General features: G+C 35.0%; 1 protein-coding gene across 1 annotated transcript in view; it reads left to right on the top strand.

The window, feature by feature from the left end:
• Window positions 1-18,446, top strand: part of BMP5 (bone morphogenetic protein 5) — a 123,823-nt gene extending 105,377 nt beyond the window's left edge. The window contains exons 4-7 of the mRNA XM_004453637.4: window positions 583-777; window positions 11,747-11,823; window positions 13,081-13,191; window positions 16,625-18,446. Of these exons, the coding sequence (XP_004453694.1) occupies window positions 583-777; window positions 11,747-11,823; window positions 13,081-13,191; window positions 16,625-16,774 (533 nt within the window). The 3' untranslated portion in view covers window positions 16,775-18,446. The remainder of the gene's footprint in view (window positions 1-582; window positions 778-11,746; window positions 11,824-13,080; window positions 13,192-16,624) is intronic.
• The last annotated feature ends 565 nt before the right edge of the window (window positions 18,447-19,011 follow it).

The following is a 19,011-nucleotide window of genomic DNA, read 5'->3' as shown; positions in this document are numbered from 1 at the left end:
GATACTTCATGCTGAGAATAAACTAGAGCTTAAAGCAAACCTCCACCCCCAGAATGGGCTTCCAGAATGAAATGTGAAGAGCTTTAAATACAGCACAGTTTTCCAGAATTTGCTGGACATGGGCCAGAGGTGAAGGCAAGAAGGCTATCAGCACTAATTAATGCTTGAAATAAACTGGGGAAAGTAGAAACACCCTGTCGGGCACTTAGCTTTTATCACTTTGAGTTAAAATATGGGGCATTTAATGCAGAAGAGCCCATAGCTAATATTTTTAAAATTGCTATTTAATGCGGACATTTCAGGCTGACCATAGTCAAGTCTTTCCATTACTTACTTCTGAGAAGATATCAGTTAGTGAAGGAGCAGCCGGAGGGTGTTCTTGTGGTGGAAGAATGATGCAAAATGAAAAACCAAGCGTGGATAATTGTCTGTAATAGTAAACCTTCAGTGTTTATAAGAATGTTTGGCCTGTAAAGGAAATGTTCCGATAATGTTTTAAAACAAAGTACCCTCAGAATTCATTCACATCAGGTAAACTATCTCCTTTCTTTATAAACCGAGTGCTTGTGCATTATGTTCTAGGACGCAGTATAAATGTAAAATCTGCTGGTCTCGTGGGAAGACATGGGCCTCAGTCAAAACAACCGTTCATGGTGGCCTTCTTCAAGGCAAGTGAGGTACTTCTTCGATCTGTGAGAGCAGCCAACAAACGGAAAAATCAGAACCGCAATAAATCCAGCTCTCATCAGGACTCCTCCAGAATGTCCAGTGTTGGAGGTAAGACAAAACCAGAGCAGCAGTTGTGTGCAGAGAGCTGTAGGGTCATGTGCTGCAAATCAACTAGCCACAATAAATTTACCCTCTGTATCTACCTTCATTTGGTCTATTAAATTATCCAGCGATGTTTCTAGCATCCTCAGAATGTATCATCAATGAATCACTCGGTAATTCATTTTAAAGTATGACTTGCTTTCATATGTTGAAAGATTCTGTTCAAATTAAAATCAAGCTGGCAGTAATAAAATTATGAAATGGTTAGATCAACAAAGGCTAGACAAAACTGAACTGCACAACTTGCTGGCTTACTTCCCCTGGGCCCCTCAAGTATGTATGGGTAACCAGATAAATGCAGCATAAAATACTTTCTTCAGTACTTAAAGCAATGCCTGTGAATCATGCAGTTTAAATTCTTTTTGAAAATAGGACAAAATAGTTGTATGAGAATTAAGGTTATATATTAATTATTTCCATTAGTTATTTGGAGGCTGTCTGGATAATCTGTAGATGCATGTACACACATGCATGTGTATATTTAAAATCTTTCAACAGAGAATTACACATGTACAATTGGTCTCAATGTACTTGCATTTTAATCTTTTGATAGAAAAGGAGATAAAAATGCAATTAATCAGAAAGTATTAAACTGCTAAGATTTGAAGTAACTTAATCATATTATTTATACCAGTAAGTTTCTTGTTAGTCCAGGCTTCAAATAGGTTGTCAGAAGCTATCTTAAATTAAAATGGTGACTATTATATCCCAATAAATATTTTTTACTTATAAAAATGAATCTATAAAGGGCAACGTACCATAGAACATCTCACTTGAGTACAACATTCTTTTTTTTTTAAAGACTTGTTTTATCAATTTCTCTCCCCTTTCCCCCGTTGTCTGCTCTCTGTGTCCATTCACTGTGTGTTATTCTGTGTCTGCTTGCATTATCCAGCAGCACTGGGAAACTGCATCTCTTTTTTGTTTTGTCGTCTTGCAGCGTCAGCTCTCCATGTGTGAAGTGCCACTCCTGGGCGGGCTGTGCTTTTTTCATGTGGGGCGGCTCTCCTTGTGGGGCACACTTCTTGCACGTGGGGCACTCCTACACGGGGACACCCCTGTGTGGCACGGCTCTCCTTGTGTACCAGCACTGTGTGTGGGCCAGCTCACCACATGGGTCAGGACGCCCTGGGGATTGAACCTTGGACCCTCCATATTGCTCTATCATTGGTGCTCTATCATTTGAGTGACGTCTGCTTCCCAGTACAACATTCTTGTTCATTTTAAAAATGTGTAGTCTTCTATGTTAATGGCATTCCAGATAAGGTAATAGAGAAAAGAGACATGATTCCTGCATATGGTATTTCACCTTATTAGAATCATTCACTCATCTTATAAAAGACAATCAAATGGTGTTTGCCATTATTCCTAAATTCTTCATTTTTCCCAGGTTATGTGAAATTGACAAATCATCTTGCATTTATTTATTACTCAAACATGTATGAGTGTTTGAATAAGAAATAGATTATAAGAAGTAAAACAAAAAACATGTAAAAGTTGTCTTTTGTACCCAGGACCTTCAACAAAAACACTTAATAGAATTCATTTGAGACTTCCTAAAATGTAGGCACCAAGAGAATAATGCTAGAAAATTCCTTTTGGTATATATAGCAAGAGAAGCTGGGAGGAGGATTTCTACATGGAATTGCAATGTACTGAATTACATGCTACATATATAATGATGATTTAATATAATTTTCCCACAAATACTTTTAACCGTCTTTTTCACTTGAAAGCAAAACATGCTATTAGTTCCTTATTACAAAGCTATTTTGTAATGGTCTTCACAAGATATTTAGTTTGGCAAAAGTTGCAATTGCTTAATATGAAAGATGGAGAAAAATAACTTTCTAAGACCTTTTCTTCCTTATAAATACTAGCCTGTCAAAGTTGTATGTTTTTCTTTTCATGTAGAATGGTTCTGAAATTGGTTGAAATGTTTTTTAATTTAATGTAGCAGACTACATTAAGAAGAAGGTTTGCTGAACTTAGAATAGAAGAGTAAATACTTTTTGAGGAAATTACAAAGGGAAAGTATACGTCCCATACTTATTATTAGAGCTTATAATGACTCTGGCAGAGGCATTCCAGTGAACGAAATCTTCAAAGTCCTTTTCCCTGTTGGTGAACTCTATTTATCTTTTCTTCCTGACCACAAGTAAGAAATGTACATCTATAACTAAAGATGAATAAAACACATGGAGTAGAAATCACATAACTTTTCACCAGTTCCCTAACACCAGTTAGAGCACAAAATAATTCTAATATAGAGCAATATTTCCTCTCCAAAAACTCTGTCATTGGCAACAATTTATGTGAAATATAAATCTAATGGTTTGGGAATGAGTTCATATTTTGATAATTAGAAAACAGAAAGTAGTTGGTTTGTGACTATGTGACTTAACCTTTTAGTGGGTAGTAATCAAACAGACAGGTAAAAGTCTCATAGGATTTGGCCCAAATAACAGAGGTTTAAGGAAAGGGAATGCTAATATAAACAGAAAATTTGATATACAAGAGAACTGAAATGCCAATGAAAATTTCAAATTATCCTAATATAAACAATAAGTGCTGCAATATTACTAGTATTTTTCAATAAAATATTGTGAGAAGGTTCATGGTTTAGAGAGGAGAGAGAGACAGAGAGATGAGATGTTTGTCTAACTGCTTTTTTTTCTTTCTTTCTTCAAAATATACCATTAAATGTTGTAAGTCTCAATTAGTATATGAAGGATTAAGCTCAGGTCATGTAAGCTGCCTTTATCCCATTCCTTTCCCATTTTAAAGATTCCTGTCTTCTGATATCTCAATGCCCCCTTTCTCTTCCATATTCCTGGAAGAGAGTCTAGAACTATATCTAGTAGAAAGTAGAAGCCCAATAAATACTTGTTGAGTGAATGATTGTATGAAGAAAAAAAAAACTTGTTTTTTATATGATTAGAGCCACAACTGCCAGGTTTTCTGCAGAAACTGTAATTTCTCAACCCCTTCAGATTTTGGCATAAACGATGAGCACAGATGTTGGGGAATATGCCTAACTGTTTCATATTGAGGCAGTACAACAAGTATTTTTTGAACTGGAGGAAAAAAGAAATGGAGGCAATAGCTAAATTTTAGGCAAGCACCTCTTTAAGATTCCAAGTATTAAGAAACTGGGAGAACTAACAAGGCAAATGGCAAGTCCTAGTTCATTACCAAATTGCTTGAAAAGGTTGCTCATTGCATGCTTGATACTAGGATTCTTTGAAAGTGGATCCAATCATGTGGTGGCCTTGCCTAAAACAATGGTGATTTCTTAGGACAAAGTCCTCCAAGCAGGTATTAAAATTGAAACATTCTGTACTTCTTCTCAACTCAAAATGACGATATATCTTGCCTAGTGGATACAATGTAAATTTGTGCCTCTTGTAATAAATTAAAATTAAATTAAAAAGTTCAATTTGTTGGGATTTATTAGGAATGTCTTAGATTATATAGTAAATGCAAGTTTCATTATTTAAAAACAAATCATAAGTAAAGCTAATGTTCTCCCTTGACCACATCATCCTTCTCTAACAAGTTAGCCTGATGCTCTGATAGCAACAAGCACTTTCAAACCTTTTCCTCATATATATGTCATGTTTGGAGAATATGCTTTCATATATTTTTAATTAAATGAATGATATATTTAATGTATTTTTACCAGTATGTCTTAGCCATTGTTTCAAATAATATAACCTCATTCTTTTTAAGCACTGTAACATATTCAATACTACTTGTACAAGAGTTTATTTGATCTTAACACTCCTAAGAGACATTTTGGTTTAAACTGGGGCTCTTAAAATCAATGCTTTGATGAAAATACCAGTGCACATGTAAGGCTATTTCTCATCGATATGTTTTCTACATAAATGAACACTAACAGTTGATATCTGTGCCCTGGAAATTGTGAAATTCTGGAAAATCCTCCTAAAACAACAATTATTTTGGTGCATACATATCTATGTACCTAACTCTATGTAGTTCCTGTACATTTTCTATTATCTCTCAACCTATCATTTAATCCCAGCTCCACCATTTACTAGCTGTATAGTCTTGGACAAGATATGTAACTTCTCTTTGCCTCTATTTCCTCATCTATTAAGTGGGGATGTTAATAGTACCTGTCTCGTTGTGTAGGGTTCCATGAACTGTGGGGATTAAATGAATTAATTTTGTAAAGAATTTAGAACAGTAGTACAACATTCATATAGTGTTGGTTATTAATATTAGTTAATATCATTATTTTATAAATGACTTCATATTTGGTATTTTATAAATAACTGCATATTTGGTTTGGTTTTTCAGAAGTAGTACATAAAGAATTCAGATTGTGTCCTCTGAGACCTAGGAGGTATACCAGAGAAAACTAGAACACATTTATTTGATATTAAATAAAAACCTATGTGCCAGTACAGTGTTCACTTTATGTTGATAAAAGACCAATAGTACAAGAATCTTCGTTCTTAAAATGCACTCTTACAGGAAAGGGGAAAGACGTGCACTTTAGTGTTTATAGTGAGGTGAATTCTCTCAGAGGAGGTAGAAAGTGATGTATGAATAGTGAGGGCAGAGCACATAACAGTGTTGGCCATAGCCCAAAACATTTCACAAGAGGCTTAAAAGAGAAAGAATTTTGTTTTTCAGAAATGGAGAGGTGGATGAAGCCATTTTAGATTGTTGTACACAGAAATAAGTCCTATACCAATATCAAAAGGGGTATGAAGTATTCTGGTGTGAGAGGAGTATGAAATCAGGTAGAAAAGTATGCAAAGACCAAATCATAGAGTGGTGTGTGTTAGTGAGGAGCTATAATGTCTTCAGGTAGGCAACTGGAAAAAGGAGTGCCATAATCAGGCATACCATTGTAAAAAGTTGAATTTGGCAGCAGAACAAAGGATTGGATTTGAAAGGAGGAAATGGAAAGCCTAAATAATGATTAGGCTCCAAGCAATGAAGATGACAGATGGGAGAGAAGGCAAATGGAGACCAAAACATGTAGGAGGGGGCTAGTGAGACAGTGCTATGAGAAAGGAGTATCAAGAATAATGGAAGGTCCAGGAAAAGATTATTGATAGGAACCCAAATTGTTGGATGAAGCATGGGACTGATAGTACTACAGAAAGCAAAGTAAGAGAAAAACAAGGTTGGAACCTCCTGGGGGACACGAACATTTTAATACAGGCAAAGGAGAAAAACAATTCTATAAAAAAAAGACAAAAAAGATTTGTGGTTGGAGATGTAGGAGGAGAACAGGGATGAAGTATGATACCAGGATTCCAAGTTACCAAAAGAGGATGTTGAGTACCTATGGGGTTACTTGGAATGCAAAGGGCTGCCAATGAGGTAGCTAGACTGAAGATGGAAATGGGTCAATTATGCAGCTTTTGTGGGCCAATTTAATGTAGAAACTGAGAGATGAAGAAGAAAATCAAGGGACTTACCACATTTTCTGGCTTGGGTCACTAAGTTACAAGTGATCCTGTTAACCAAAATAGTAAGCATGGAAGGAGTGTGAGGTCAGAATTAGACATAGTGAGTAGGAGGCATCTGGGAAACTTGCATTTTGAGACATCTATCAGACAGCAGGAAACTCAGGTTTGTGCATACGTTTTGATGTCAATGAGCTCTAAGTTGAGGGTGTTATTTGGGTCATGTGAGATGACCACTTTGCCAAGAAGAGTTAAGGAAACACATCAGGTAGTTATTATTTTATGGTGTCTGTTTGTGTCACACTTATTTCCATAAACAAACACAGATATCCTTACACAAATAAAAGTAATCCCTAGAGACTGTGCATAAATTTAAGTGAGTAACTCACTGATTAAGGAAGATGGTGGTTAAGCTGGAGTAAGAGTAGCATTTTGATATTCCCCATTGTTGAGGAGAGGGGTTTTATTGGTATTTGTTTTTTGGGTTATTATGAATTTCTCAACCTGAAGGTCATATCAAATTTCATATTATGGAATAGTATATATATATTTAAAGATTTATTTATTTTTTATGTTTTTTTGTCTTTTTAAAAAATATTACATTCAAAAAATATGAGGTCCCCATATACCACCTACCCCCCTTGCCCCACTCCTCCCCCCATAACAACAATCTCCTCCATCATCATGAGACATTCATTGCATTTGGTGTATACATCTCTGAGCACCACAGCACCTCATGGTCAATGGTCCACATCATAGCCCACACTCTCCCACATTCCACCCAGTGGGCCATGGGAGGACATACAATGTCCGGAAACTGTCCCTACAGCACTACCCAGGACAACTCCAAGTCCTGAAAATGCCCCTACATCTCATCTCTTCCTCTCACTCCCTCCCCCACAGCAGCCACCATGGCCACTTTCTCCACACCAATGCCACATTTTCTTCGATTACTAATCACAATAGTTCATGAATAGAGTATCAGTAAGGTCTACCACCACACCAGGGAGCCAAGAATGCCTACAACTGAAAGCAGGAGGATTGCATCCAGCATCATGTGGAATCTAAGCTCCCTCTTGATATAGATGTGGAGTGGACACAACCATTCCAAGGTCCACAGGATGGAGGAATAGAATATGGATTAGAGTGGACTTACTGATATTCTATTCATGAACTATTGTGATTAGTAATCAAAGAAAATGTGGCATTGGTATAAAGATTTATTTTTATTTATTTCTCTCCCCTTCCCCCCCCCCGCCCGCCAGTTGTCTGTTCTCTGTGTCCATTTGCTGCATGTTCTTTTTTGTCTCCTTCCGTTGTTGTCAGCAGTATGGGAATCTGTTTCTCTTTTAGTTGCGTCATCTTGTTGTGTTAACTCTCCGTGTGTGCAGCTCCATTCCTGGGCAGGCTGAACTTTGTTTCCCGCTGGGTGACTCTCCTTACAGGGCGCACTCCTTGCGCTTGGTGCTCTCCTATGTGGGGAACATCCCCGCGTGGCAGGCACTCCTTGCGTGTATCAGCACTGTGCGTGGGCCAGCTTCACAGGGGTCAAGGAGGTCCGCGGTTCAGTCAAGGAGGCCTGGGGTTTGAACCGTGGACCTCCCATGTGGTAGACGGTTGCCCTAACCACTGGGCCAAGTCCGCTTCGCGGAATAGTATATTTTTTAACACCATCTCTGCTTTACCTTTTGTACCTTCATTCACTTGCCAGTTTCCATTTTATAAAATATGGTCTTCTGTCCTGATGCTGTAGGAGCTGACTTCCTCTTTCTCCATTTTCCTTTTGGGAACTAAGGGTGAGAAAGCTTTTGAAATAGCAGTGTCTTGTCATATTTTGTCTGTTTAAGCTTTTGTCTTGCTCAAATTTTAAATTCTATGGAGTTTTCTTTTATAGATTTATCTATATTTCATCCCCTAAAGAAGCTAATATTATATTTTGAAGAAAAAGAAACCACTATACAGAGGATTAGGGACTTGATTTTTTTTGTTCCCCCTCATAGCTAGGTTAGCTCTTGTTTTTTTATTTGTTTGTTCAGGGACTAGTGTGAAGGTGATCAAAACGCTATGTAGACCTCAGAAAACTTGATTTTTAACCAGTTTGAATCTCTCTCTGTATTGTTGGAAATGAATTTTTTTCTAAGATAGAATGATCTATTTTTTTAATCAAATGGAGTAAGAAAAAGATTAAACTGCACTGTTTCCAGAAAATTAAATGAAGTATTTAACAATACTTTTACTATTTTGGTATTGGTTCCCCAATATCATTATCATAAAGAGACAAAACAAGGAAATGTTATATTTATAACCCTTGCATAGAATTGAGGAGTGTTAGCATTTTTTTACTGGTGTTGGCTGTACCACTACATTTTAGTTAATCCTGATGTGTCATTAGCAGACATGTTCATCAACAGTAGTGTTATGTTGCTTATTTTAATCTTCTAAGACTTGTTAATTGATACCTTTAAGAGATATAAATCTGATGTCCTTACCCTTCATTCCACAGCTTGTTCTGCCAACCATTTATCGTAAACTTAACTACAGACCTTGCTGGTTTGGGTACAGCACTTCCTTCACTCAGTATCCATTAATATTTATTCTTGACAGCATAAGCATATGTTCCTAATGCTCTATGAAATCAGACTCTTGGAACCAGACTCTGTTATAAATTTCATTGCCCTTTACCTTTATGTGATGTTACATTATATATATCACTTAGCCTCCATGAAAAGTTGCATAGATGGAAGAGATATCTTTTAACTTTTATGTTTTTTCATTTTTTTGTAACTATGGAATTTAACCATATGTTTTGGGCTTTACAGATAAACTTGTATATATATTGAATGCAATGCTTTTATTCATAGTCAATGTTTTTGATTAAGACAAATACAAAGGAATAAATATTCACATTATTGTCTAATGCAAGGTTGGGCAAATTAGGTCAATGAGCCAAATCCAACCCTTTGCCTGTTTTTGTACCACCTATTAGTTAAGAATGGTTTTTACATTTTTCAATGTTTAAAAAAAGAATCAAAAGAATAATATTTTTGACAGGTAAAAATCATATGAAATTCAAGTTCCAGGATCTATAAGTTAAGTTTTATTGAGACATAGCCACACTCATTTATTTACATATGGTCTATTCTAGAGAAACAAAATTGAGTATTTTGGATGGAAACTATATAGTCTAAACTGTTTACTCTCTGGATCTTTACAGAAAAAGTTTGCTGGACCCTGGTCTAATTAAGAGCTGATATATTTTTTTCTACTTAGAATATCAAGAAATTTATGCAATCAAACTGATACCAGAGTCATTTATTCTTTTTCCCTAACAACATACGATACAGGGAATTTATCCATGTTTTTGCACTTAGTATAAAATTTGTATTGCCTGACAAACTCTTTGTCACTGATATTCAGGGAGATGTTTTCCCCCCAAAAGCAAGAGTATGAATCTCAAATGAATTCTCTCTCATCCATTTTTTCTTAATCTGCTTTCATTAAGAATTACCTTCTAGACTGACATTAAATAAAGAATTCATTGAAGTAACAGTGAAAGGCAGATGACAGGCCACTAAAAGGGTGCCTTGATCTTTGATTGTCTATATTTTCACTAGAAATTGAGGATAATTAAATTGGAAGATGACACCCTAACACAAACCACTTCTGCATAGTAACCTGCTATAGCTGATTTGTTAAAGATAACTTTCAGAGTGCATATAGCATTTTTTTTCTAGAAGGAAAAATTAGGTGTTTTCTTTTAAAATACATCACCTCATTACCCTACATTTTTCCATCTTCCTTTTTTTTTTTTGTATTAGAAATAACCATAGTGGATTGTTTTTTAAAAGTTATTCATATAAAGTATGAACAAGCTCCAAAGGCATCAGAAAAAGATTTTCTATAAAGTTCTGTGTTCCTTTAGTACTTTATTCTACATGGGAGATTGGAACACTCTTCATTTTTTTCCTAATTCTTTTAAAACAATTATTAAAAAGTTATAGGTTTTTCAGATTACATTCCAAAATATGTAACAGAAATAATGTCTTTTCTCTGTGCAAATCATACGTGGACCAATGGGAGGAATTCATTCATTAATTCCTTTAATATTTATGGAATGCCTACTGTGTGCCAGCCTCTGTTCCAGACACTTGGGATACATCAGTGAACCAAATTCTGTAGAAGAGAACTTACATTCTAGTGCGAGGAAACAGACAATAAGCAATGCACTTAATAAATGAATAAATGATGTAGCATATTAAAAGGCGATAAGTGAAAAAGAAAAAAAACATCAGCACAAGATGAGGAAGATCAGGAATTTTGGTGATGGGAATTGCAATTTTAAATAGGGTAGTCAGTGAAGTCCTTATCAAGATGCTATTCCATCAATGCCTTCAAGAAGATATAGCTATTAGTCATGTAGATATTCAGAAGAAGATCATTTCAGGTAGCAAGAATAGCAAGAAGAAAGGTCCTGAGGTGGGAGTGGACCTAGACTCTGTCCGTGCCTGCAAGGAGGTGTCATGGCTAGAGCAGAGCAGAGAGGAGGAAGGGAAAGAGGTGAGTCAGAGAAGTAGCACAGCCAAATCTTGTAGAGCCTTGCAAGACACTGGAAGGATGTTTCACTCTTAGTGATATGGGGAATCCTTGTAGGACTTTTGCTGGGGTGTGATATAATTCAGTTTGCTTTTTAAAAGGTCTACAGAGCAAAGGGCAGAATGAGGGAGAACAGCAGTGAGGATGCTGAAGTAATTTAGGCAAGAGATGATGGTGGTGGGCTGTTCAGGATGGTAGTGATGGAAGTAGTGAGAGTGGGTGGATTTGGGTTGAAATATGTAGAATTTCCTAACAGATAGGATGGGGAAAAGAGTATGTTTTTACTCTGGGTTGTTTTTGTTTTTGTTTTTTGGCCTGATTATTTTGTTTTTGTTTTTTTGGCCTAGTCCTTAACCAAGAATGGAGAAGTCTACTACAGGTGGACAGGTTTTTGGATATCCTGAAATTAAGATGCATATTAAAATAAAATCACTGAGTAAGATCTTAGTTAATACTCTTCCAGTATCTGCCTCATGGAAGATGTTCAAAATGTATGGATTTTTAAATACATGTTTGTGTATTAGGTGCCACTATAGCATGAAGGAATTAATAAATGAGTGCTCATTGAACAGGTAGCACATCACAGGTACCATGCTGTACACATCACAGGTACCATGTAGGTTGTCTAACCAGATCCTCATTAGAACCTCACTATGTAAGTAATATTATCTACATTTTTACAGAAGAAGATAACCAGGAAAGAGACTTACCTGAAATTTGCATTGTTAAAAGTGGCTCTAGATTTAAGATTCAAACTCATGTTTTATAGCTTCAAATACAGTGTGTTTTAACCTTTATCAGTGGTCCCACAAAAGGAATACTAATATACCTGGTAGGCTGTCATTTGTTTAAAATGTGATTTTTATCTTCAGATTATAATACAAGTGAACAAAAACAAGCCTGTAAGAAGCATGAACTCTATGTCAGTTTCCGGGACCTGGGATGGCAGGTAAGAATATTCACTCAAATCAGGTACTTCTTTTTGGCTCTATCATAAATTCTTAATAACTTGTAATCCTTGTCAGTAATTTTTCCACTACACTACTCAATGATTTTTGACAAAATATTCAGAATATGGATTATCCACAGCTTTTTTCTTTTTCTATTGTCCTTTCACCATTGAAACGTAATTGGGAGGTTTCATACTAAGAAAATGACTTATGCAGAAGAAGAAATATAATCCCATGCTATTTAGGATGTGATAAAAATGCTTTCAATTTTACTACAAATGAAAGATTTGTTCAGATTAATATCAACAACTGAATTTATACTTCTTTAGTCCCAAACTATCCGGGTCTAGGAAAAAGAACCCTCAACTCTAATATATCTGTCATGGAGTAGATGCACAGAAAAAAGAATTCTTGCACTTCAAAATCCTATTGCTATATTTTATCTGTGCTTCACAAGCAGAGTTTGGGGAAGATTTAACTAATATAGTTTTTAATGGTTCTATAGTGACAGCTTACACTGAAGTTTAGTTCTCTTCTAATATCCCATTACAATGGATCTCAAAAAATGAACTATGCTATTGAGAAGCAATATTAAAAATAACCATTTTCAAATTATATAATAGACCTTCAGTGCAGGCAGCTCCATAATACATTTGTAGCAAGTGTTATTTCTTTAGAAAAAAACCCAGGACAATCTTTCTATCTGCCAATTTTTTAACTCCAAATTTCAGGAATTTGTTCCAATTCATTTATTCTAAAGAAATGATAAAGTCAATGCAAGAATGGAAAGAAAAATAGCACATTAAACAAATCTTAAAACTTTAAGAGTTTCTTAGGCTTCTAAAACCAGGAATGAGTTATTAAGAAATAATGAGAATTATTGCAATTAAATTTTTTCTTCTTTTCCTTTCTGGTTCACTTGAACTATCCAGAGTTCATCATTTCCTGTTTAAACAATTTTTAGAATGCTATTTCATGATTATGGTTTTATTCACAAATACAGGGATGAGTTTCTTACATACCAACATCCTGGGAGAAATTACAGAGGACAATTCCTTGTGAAAATATTTATACTTTTGTTGTAAACTTTAACTGAAAAACAAAATTGGTGTAGTGGGAGGTGGAGCTATCCTGTTACAGTAATTGTTGAAATAAGAAATCTATTGACATAAAATAAAATTGAGTGTTCTTCAAAAATTCTTTTTTTTTATTTATCTTGGTGATATTGTTGCATTTTCATTTTGTGTATATTTTAGGACTGGATTATAGCACCAGAAGGATATGCTGCATTTTATTGTGATGGAGAATGCTCTTTCCCACTCAATGCCCATATGAATGCCACCAACCATGCCATTGTTCAGACTCTGGTATGCTTTGTTTTTGTTGAATTGAAGATGGTTTATAATGCAAGCATGATATTAAGTCGTTGACAATTGTAATTGCATTCCCTTCTCTTCTCAAATTCCTTTGTTAACCTCCTAGAGTCAAATTAACAATTGTGGGTTAGTCAGGAATTTCAGGCTGGTTTAAAGAATAACACTAATTCTAAAATGTGGGGAGGTTTAGCTAGGAAAATGGGGATAATCACATAAAGTGGTCATTCTGCGCTGATACTTCACTCTGCAATAGGAATTAATCACATGGGTTCCCAGGGACTACTTCTAAACTAGCAATTCATTAGTAATTATTGCAAAAACGTTGAATAATAGCTGTAGTGATTTTCATCTAAAGTCTTTTGCTCTAATTACTTAACAATGTTCCGTAGTATATTGGGTAAGATAAAAGTTTCTCAGTGTAGAATATAAATGGAAGACTCCAAAGACTCATTTCTATTTCTCGATTCTTTTATTTTCTGTAATATTTAGAGTGGAAATTGTATTTCATTTTTTCCATTTCACTTTCACAGAAATTTCGCAGTGATTAAATGTCTAATGACTGAGGCTTATTTTTGTGAACAAAATAATGAAACATTGACTTCGCAGTCTCTGCATGTCTGTGCTATATCCTGAGAGCTTGTGATACTTATTAAGAGTCTATTGTACCTATGGTGCATGATTTCTTCACGTGGCAGATGTGCATACAACCTCTGGAAGACTAAGTGCGAGAATTCTAGAAGGTTTAGTTGAATATATGATATAATTCCAAATTGGTGTTTGGGCTAATATAAAAATTTTGATGATTCATGTTTAGAAAGGGAGCGAACACACTATTTTAGAATCAGGACTGGGTGAAAATCGTGTTGTTAGTAAATGGCAGTAGGTGACCAGTGAGTATTAGGAAAATGAACTACCTTTGTGGATGAGGCTTATTTAGGATTGAAAAAAGAGAACTTCTATTAGAATCTGTGAAGATTTGACCCTTTAAAAGGTTGACATTTTTTCTCAATTAATTTAAAATTTAAAGCTATTGGGAAGAGTATCCACTTCTTTCTGAAAAAGGAATGGTATAAATAAACTGACCAATCAAATCCTTGCATGGCATATTCTCACTGACTTCTTAAGGTAAAGAGTAGTACTACAGAACAGCTAGTCACCAAAAATGTACGTCTATGACAAACTAAAGCATGGGCAGAGTCAAAAACTTTGGAGATAAGCTCATAATAAAGAGAAACAGAAGGGTCAAGCAAAGATGTATTTTGAAAGGTAGTCACTTGTAAGTGTCTTCTTTTTATGGGTCCTTCACAAAGAAGATTGCATACTTCAGTGCCATATACAATTTACAGAGTAAATTCCTCTGGGTAGGGCAGACTGGAATGCCTTCACGCTTGCTATTTGTAAATATAAACACTTCTTGGTATGGAAGGAAATTTCTGGGAGTAGGAGAAGCAGGTATGATTAACAAGAATGGGTGTGTTATATTCGAACTTTCACACACAAACACACACAAATCTCTAAGTTTAGCCTTCTTTTGTTCATGGAGAATTCATGTTGACAGGAAAGACCGTTAGAGAGAGGAAGGGAATGCGGCTGTTTCAGCCCTTGCAGGGACAGCTGTGATCACATTCTCTCTCTACAGTCACAGAAGAAGAGCTACTATTTGCTAATAGAAAAGTTGCTCTTAATTTTTCAGAAAGTTCTTTGCCTGTTTTTATTGTCATTTTAACGACTCAGAAAGCAGACTTTTTTTTTCCATAGATGCATATAAACTGTATTAAGTGTTCCCTCAGCTAAACAATATTTAATTATTGAAACATACCCCAAAGCCTTTGTCAAATACTCCCCCTTCTCTCATTTTCCTATATTTTCCCTTATAAATATATAATCACATAATGTCAGCTCTTAAAGCTGTAGTATAGAAGGCAGTGTCGAAAAACAAACATTGAAAAAAATCTGACATGGACTTGGAACATGACCTTGCTCTATATCCTGGCCCTGAGATGTAGGACATAAGTCACTGCAAAACTTAAACGTACATGGGAAGTTTGATTTTTTCTTTTCCTGGCATTGTGTACTCTCTACGTTTGTTCTATAAAGGACATGAAATGAGAAGACAGGCATGTTTGTTGTTAAAGGAAAGCATGTTTGTGACTAATATGTTTGAAAATCCACTCAAGAACAATCCATTTTTTTGAGCGACTGCTTCGTGAGCCTGCCAAAGCCATTGAAACAGGGAGGTTATCAATCATGTATGTGTGGGTTATGGAAAATAAAGCTGATGAGGGACACAAGCTGCATCTGAAATTTGTAGAAGCTTTCCAAGTTTTAGTTTTGTGAGGTCTTAAGAAAATTCAAGTTCATGTCAGATCACCTCATTTTTCCTGCTGTTTCTGTCCACATACTGGGCTCCTATATTATTTCAGCCAGGACATTGTGCAGCCAAAACTCTAAGAGGCTGTATTGGCTTTTTGTAGATCCCTTAAGGCTCATCAGTGGGACTTCCCATAAACTCCTTTGGGGGACGGGCCAGATTGGGTGGGGGAGAAAGGGAGAAGCATGTTCTGGCTCCTTGCCCAATAAATGAAATTCATAGGCAGACTGCCAGTCTGATCAAAATGAGTATACTCGTTTGTTTTACTTAAGCATTTCCATTTTCATGTAGAGCGACCTTTTTAGGATTTTGGGGGGTGGGGTGGGGAATGGATATACAATTTGCAAAATATCTATGCCCCATGCTCCTGATTTTTTCTTAGCCTGCTTTTTGGCACTTGTCTAGGGAGTCGGCAGGGAGAAAGATAGTAAAAGAACATTAAACTCAAGCCAATCTGGTAAAAAAAAAATTCTGTGGAGAAGAGTGAAAATCATTGGCTTAAAACACATTTTGTATTATATCTGAAGTTTATTTCACTCTGACCTTTATGCTCCCTTTATAACGGAAAATTGCGTTGACATAACTTTCATGATTTATTGTTTAATTATTATTTTTAAAATTAATTCTTATATCCAAAATCTTTCTACAATCCAACGATATGTTTCATTGATTTGCACTTGTATTGTGATTTCCTTATTTCTCATGAAGTGCATAGAAATAGTCCTTTTAACCAAAAGCAACCCAATGCTATTTGCCATGTTCTTTTCCCCAGGAAAATTTCCACTGACTATTCCATAGAGGGAGTTTGCCTTACTTGGAGAAATATTTTTCAGGGTCCCAATAAATAATTAGAACTGGTGGATTGGTTCTAGGTATTAATGCTCAGGAATGCATCCTTCACTGCCAGCTGCCAGTTGAGCAGAAATAGGAAAAGGGTGATCAGCCTAAGGGGGTACCTGATTATAAGTAATAATACAAGTAAATTACTTTAAAGCTGCAAATGAAATGTTTACCTTATTTCTTAAAAAAATAAAAAAAACGTTTGTTCCCTAGGTTCATCTGATGTTTCCTGACCACGTACCAAAGCCTTGCTGTGCTCCAACCAAATTAAATGCCATCTCTGTGCTATATTTTGATGACAGCTCTAATGTCATCTTGAAAAAATACAGAAATATGGTAGTGCGCTCGTGTGGCTGCCACTAATATAAAATAATAATGATACTAACAAAAAGATCTGTATTAAGGTTTATGACTGCAATAAAAAGCATACTTTCAGAAAAAAAAGGGGAATTTCCTAAAATAAGTCTGGCTCATTTCATCTCTCTTTCTATGCACAATATCATGTATATAGCCATTTTTATTTATTTAGAGGTATATATTCTCCTTTGTGGGTTCATTATCAACAAAATCTATTTTAAAGGTCACTATTTTATGCAACAGATTGCCCAGTTTAACTTTAAATTGGATATGCTAAGTCCAAGTCAATTTTATTTCAACATTTTTTTCGAATACAAGTTTTATATAATTTTCTGAAATTAGACAGAACTCCTTTGACTGTTTAATATTGTTGAAGGAAATGGAATACGTTTGGTTATGCCATGCCAATGAAAACTGTGATAGGATATTTATTTAGAAAAAAAACTTAAATAACAGCCCAAACAAAAAATGCTTAAATACAATTTTTCTTTCAGAGTTTCTGTTTCATTAGATAAAGTGAAATGTTGAACTAGATTTGAATAAATAAACAGTAGGTAGAACACAGAAGCTGGAAGATTGCACATAATTGTTATAACTGTTTGCTTTAACAGAATCAGTGTAACTGTAGGAGCATGTTACTTCTTGGCTTGTGGACTGTCGATTTTGCAAAGAGCTCAAAGCTTCAGGAATTCTGAGGAGACAGGCTTGAGCCTATGTCCATAACTTTCCAAGTTAACACTAAAAAATTGCAGTACAACCTTCTTACCTCAAGTAAATCATGTCTGCCTATTATCTAGAACATTATTGCCGCAGTTTCATTTCAGATTTAAAAACTTAACCCTAAATAAAGAAACATTTACATCCACTACCCTGTCCTCCCTATAGACAAGAGTCACTACATGCATAAAATGTACTAGAGCAGATGTCAGCAGAACCATTTTTTTTAGCTCTCCTTTACAACTTAGTTTGCTGATTGATGTGATACAAGGGATTTTATTTGTCATAAAAGCACTGAAAATAAACTAGAGGAAATTACCAAAAATCTCAGAATGGCTTTGACAGAACTGCCATTTCAAAAGAACAGCTGAAATACATTTTTCATATATTTGAGAATGAGGCCAATGAAATCCTTATTTGTAAAGAGATTTTGTAAACCTTCCTCTAACACAAATTATTCCAAATGGGAAGGTTCTGTTGTATGTGTGTGTGTGCGCGCATGTGTGTTCTTCCCTCTGAAATTAATTTATTTTTTCTCCCTGTTGGAATGTCTTCCAAGGTCTTCTTTTAACACACCCAACTTTTTGAAGAACGACCTTTAGATTGATAACTTCTATTTATGGTGGCTCCATGGCTAGGCTTATTTAAATGTCATCAGAAAATATTTGTAAAGCAACATTTATTAATAAACCTTTTGGATCTTTTGAGTAAAACTTATGGCAGAAATAACTTCAAAGATGTTAAGTTTGTGTGTAATTCAGGTTTATTGTAATGCTATTTTAAAGTACAATTTATCTTAAAGAAAATTTGATGACTTTGTTGGGGGTACATTGAGTAATATATTTTTGAATTAATGATGTACCATTGTAAGAATAAGAAATGGAAGTTTATTATATTATTCTTTAAATGTGCTATTTGAATATATTTCTATATTTTAAAATATATTAAACTTGTGATGCTAGTTTCTGTTGTGCTTCTTAATTTGGCTCTTTATTTAAGGGGATACAAAATGTAAATACATGATCAACTGAGACTCTATAAATATGTATCAGATATAAAATGTTTATAGATTACTTGATTCTTTATATTTTTTTAAGTAGGTAATAATAGTTTTTGTGTTATTAAATAACTCACTATTAACTGGACCAAGCAACAATCCTTGAATTAAAGGTTGTCAATCTTTTCAAGCAATAAAATAATTAAATAAATGGCAAAAAATGATTAGGATGAAAAAAATACCTCATGTGCATTTTCAGTGAGGAAGGGAAATAACTGGCATCGGTATTTTCACATTTAAAAAAATTATACATGTACATGCATATATACATAGATATATCCATGTATATCATGAGGTTTTAAATTTGCACAAATGTTCCATCACATTTTTCTATAAAAAGTTCTACAGTGAATTCTCCATAATACTTTGATAATATTAAAGCAATTCCAGAAATCTGGATAATTTGGCCTATTTTAAAACAAGTAAAATTACTTTCCTCAGGTCCTTTTTAGCTAGTTATTGTGCTAGA

Source organism: Dasypus novemcinctus, chromosome 11, assembly GCF_030445035.2.
Source record: "Dasypus novemcinctus isolate mDasNov1 chromosome 11, mDasNov1.1.hap2, whole genome shotgun sequence".
In the NCBI taxonomy this organism is placed as follows: Eukaryota; Metazoa; Chordata; class Mammalia; order Cingulata; family Dasypodidae; genus Dasypus; species Dasypus novemcinctus.
This window is presented reverse-complemented; position numbering and strand designations above follow the sequence as displayed.